Genomic DNA, 3,594 nt, shown 5'->3' with positions numbered 1-3,594 from the left:
GGGGGCGGGGAGCAGCTCCCTGGGGAAGCGCCTGGGCTGGGGTCGCTGTCGGCGCTGAGGAGTTGGGGCCCTCCTCCCCCCGCCGGAGACTGCGCTATAGCACTTGGAGCCCGGTGCCCTAAAACGGAGAAACTCCCGTTTTTGCGGGGCTTATGAGGAGTAACGGATCGCCGGGTTTTAAAAACCTTAAAGATGTTCACGTGGTGCTTAAGTTGTTAATCTCCTAATGAGGAAACAACGCCCGCTCTTGGGCTCCGGACGCGTGGGGCTGGGAGGCTGAGGAATCGCTGCTTTTTGGTGGTTTAACCCCCAACGAGCCGGGGTTTGCTGCGTGCTGTCCCCTGGCGTTTCGTTTCCTTACCTGAGCCAGATTGGCGTGCTCAGAGCAGGCTGCCTTGGCAAATACAGCAGGTTTTTGCCCCAGAACTCGGCAGGCTCTGTCTAGACCTGGTGCAGGTGAGGGCTGTGTTTTGCTGCAGGGGCAGGCTGCTGCTCCTGGCTGTTCAGCGGATTGGGCACTGAAAAATGTGTGGCCTGTTTGTGATATCTGGGCTTATTTCGGTGTGGTAGAGCCAAACCCAAGGAGCGGGAGGATGCAGTGACAGAGGTGTCCACTCCGGTATTTCCTTGCGGCAGAGTTGCGTTTCAACCCTGCAGAGCTGGAGGGCAGGGGGGAGAGTCCTCTCCGTTCGCCCTTAGGACACAATGTGAGTTTAATGAACCAACCTGTGGCCGTCTGTGTGGCTGCTCCCTCTGCTGTGCCTGGCCGTCTCCTGAAGGGACTGAAAGCCATCTCCATCCTCCCAAGGCAGAGCCGCAGGGATTGTGCTGTGTCTGTGCCCTGCCCTGGCTGCAGGTGCTTGGACTGGTGTGGAATGATGCTGCTGGATGGAGGAAGCAGAGTGGGGCTGGACAGGGAGGGGTTGTGCCCCTCATCGGTGTTTGGGCTTGGCTTTATGACCCTGTGAGGGTTGGTCCTTTTACCCTGTGTGGTCTGGGGAGCGCCTGGGCCCCGTGCCCTGGGGGGAGGCAGAGGTGTCCTGGTGGTTGTGCAGTGACTACCTGGGTGTGCAGAACTGGAGGGGATCGTTGATTTTGGAGCTATTGGTGGAAACGGCAGAAGGTGTCAGAGCCTCAGCTGCCACCTCTGAGGCTGGGAAACGCTGGCTGTGCCTGGGGGGGAGCGTCCTGGGGGGCCCTGCCATGCTGCTCTGTGCCCAGCCCAGCCCCATGGGTGCTGTTTACACTGTGGGGCCTCCTCCTCCGCTGGGGCAGAGCTTGTTTTGAGAGTGAAGGTGACTCAGGAGGGCGTTATCTGGTCCTGTTGGCCTGCAGCTCTGTCCAGCTGGGTCAGATATGGCTCTGGGACGTGGCCAGTGCAGCCCATCACTGCCTTGTTTGTGTGAGCTGTTTCAGCTCAGCCCGTCGCTGTTCGGGCAGCTCTGATCGATGCCCACATGTTGATGCCGTGCTCACGTCTCCCGTGCTCATCGTGGACCCTTCCCAGGCTGGGGTGCCTGAGTTTGTCTGCCGGCTGCGCTTTGTGCTGCAAGGAGAGGGGGTGTTCATCTCTGGGAACGCAGGAGGTACTTGGTAGTGTTGCGGGAGCTCCGTGGCCTGTCTGAGCTGCATGCCGTGCCCTCTAACTCGCAGCAAATAACCTTGCAACCGCTTATTTTCTCAGCATACAGTAATCACCTTGTGTCTGGGGAAACAAAAGCCTTGATCTTTGGTAGCTCCCATTTGAACTGGGTGGTAGTGAAGTGGGACAGGCTCCCACAAGTGCTGCAGTGAACATGAGGTGTTTGGGGGTGTTTAGTCACAGGCCTGGGGCGTGAATAACCCGTAACAAACCCATCTGGCACCGGTCAGGTCTGGAGTGGAGCTCGGCGTGAGAGGGAGGTGCTTGCAGCTGATGCCCCCATATGTCTTTTGGGGCCCCTGATCGCCCCCCACGTCTTTAAAGCCAGTTCAGCAGCAGAGGATTTTAGCCCCCAAATTCCTCTGGTCTCTGTTTTAAGGTGCCTGCTTTCAGTATCAGCCCTCTCCTAAAAGGGCACTGGTCTCTGCTGGGGGTCAGATCTCTCCTTCCTTGACCAGGTGTGTTTATTCTTCCAGACTTTTAAAGCTTTAGTATGAAAACCTAATCATTCCTTTGAGAAATGTGAAATGGGTTTATTTAGGGCTCTGACATTCGACCTTACTCATGTTTTCCTTGAGTTTGGGCAAACTTGGTTTTGTAATGCTGAGTTGTTTCTACATTTATGGGGAAACTGTCACAGGATTTCTTAAGAAAACATCTTCAGGCATTCAAGAAACAAACAAAATCACTCCAAACCCCGCTCCTTTGTGCCTGGAGGTCGTGGTGCATACATTGAGGGTTGTGTATGATCATGAACTGTAAGTGCTTAATAATGGCGTAAGGAGTTCCTGGGAAGCGTGCCGATGACCTGTGCCGCTGTTGGCACATCTGGAGCAGGAAGGAGGTGTTGAAACCTCCTCTCCTTCAGTGGCCGGGGCTGAGTCACCTCAGCGGCCTTGACCCACGAGTGGGGCCGTCTCCAGAGCGGCGCTGCCAGAGCCTCCCTTTCTACGCTCCCAGGGCCGTTCCTTCCCCCGCGTCCAGGCTGGTCACGCTGGTGGCAGTGGTGGCCATGCTGGCCTGGCCCAAAGCTGGAAGATGTTTGGCAACGCAGGTCTCCAGTCCGGTGCTCACCTTTGGACTCTGCTTTCATTCGCTGAACCCCCGGGCTCTCACTGCCAGGGCGGTTTGAAAAACACCCTAGGTCTGTCCTGCAGCTGCTGCTTGTACCCCTAATCCATTTATTACTAATTTGGCTCTGTGGAGTTATCTCTGCTGAGATGACAGCTCTGATTTCGCTGTTTGTCTGACAACAAGTGTCACACATTTCCTCACCTGGCTTGTGACACCGGGCAGACCGCGCGGCGTTCCTCCCCCAGAGCCACTGTTGCCTTCATGCTGTGTCTAAAAGCCTCTGCCGGGCACCTCGGTGAGCAGCGATGAGGAGGGTGAGCGGGGCGAGAGCTGCCCTGGCAGGGCTTGGAGCGTGGCAGGGAGGGAGGGACGCGTGCGCCGCTCTGAGGATTGAGCGTGGCCCCTTGCAGTGGCTGAATTCTTCTTTTGCTTGTAGAGGGTGAATTCTTGCTTTGCACTAACACTTTGCACTAATACCTCTTCAACTCATAGCTGGCTTTATAAAGTCACCGCTGTCTCAAAAGAGACTGACGCAGGACAGCGTGGAGTTGTACTGCGAGGCGATTGGCAATCCCATCCCCGAGATCCAGTGGTGGTTCGAGGGGGACGAGCCCAATGAGACCCATGCTCAGCTCTGGGATGGCGCACGGCAGGACCGTGTCAAAATCAACGCCACCTACAACCTGCACTCCACCAGCACCATCTCCATCGCAAACCTCACGAGTGACGACTCGGGCATGTATGAGTGCCGGGCCAGCAACGACCCCGACCGCAACCACTTGTCGAAGAGCCCCAAAGTCAAGTGGATCCGTTCCCAGGCGAACATTTTTGTCATCGAACGTGAGTGGCCACGCCAAGGCCTTCCACTTGCTCGGACA

At 56.7% G+C, this 3,594-nt stretch overlaps 1 protein-coding gene across 1 annotated transcript in view; it reads left to right on the top strand.

Annotated features, from left to right (window-relative positions):
• Nucleotides 1-1,440: 1,440 nt before the first annotated feature.
• BSG (basigin (Ok blood group)) overlaps nucleotides 1,441-3,594 on the top strand; it is a gene marked incomplete at its 5' end in the record, with an annotated part of 9,270 nt that continues 7,116 nt past the window's right edge. Inside the window, 2 exons of the mRNA XM_010192437.1 lie at nucleotides 1,441-1,586; nucleotides 3,209-3,556. Of these exons, the coding sequence (XP_010190739.1) occupies nucleotides 1,441-1,586; nucleotides 3,209-3,556 (494 nt within the window). The remainder of the gene's footprint in view (nucleotides 1,587-3,208; nucleotides 3,557-3,594) is intronic.

This window comes from Mesitornis unicolor, unplaced genomic scaffold (genome assembly GCF_000695765.1).
Source record: "Mesitornis unicolor isolate BGI_N332 unplaced genomic scaffold, ASM69576v1 scaffold23149, whole genome shotgun sequence".
NCBI classification, from domain to species: Eukaryota; Metazoa; Chordata; class Aves; order Mesitornithiformes; family Mesitornithidae; genus Mesitornis; species Mesitornis unicolor.
This window is presented reverse-complemented; position numbering and strand designations above follow the sequence as displayed.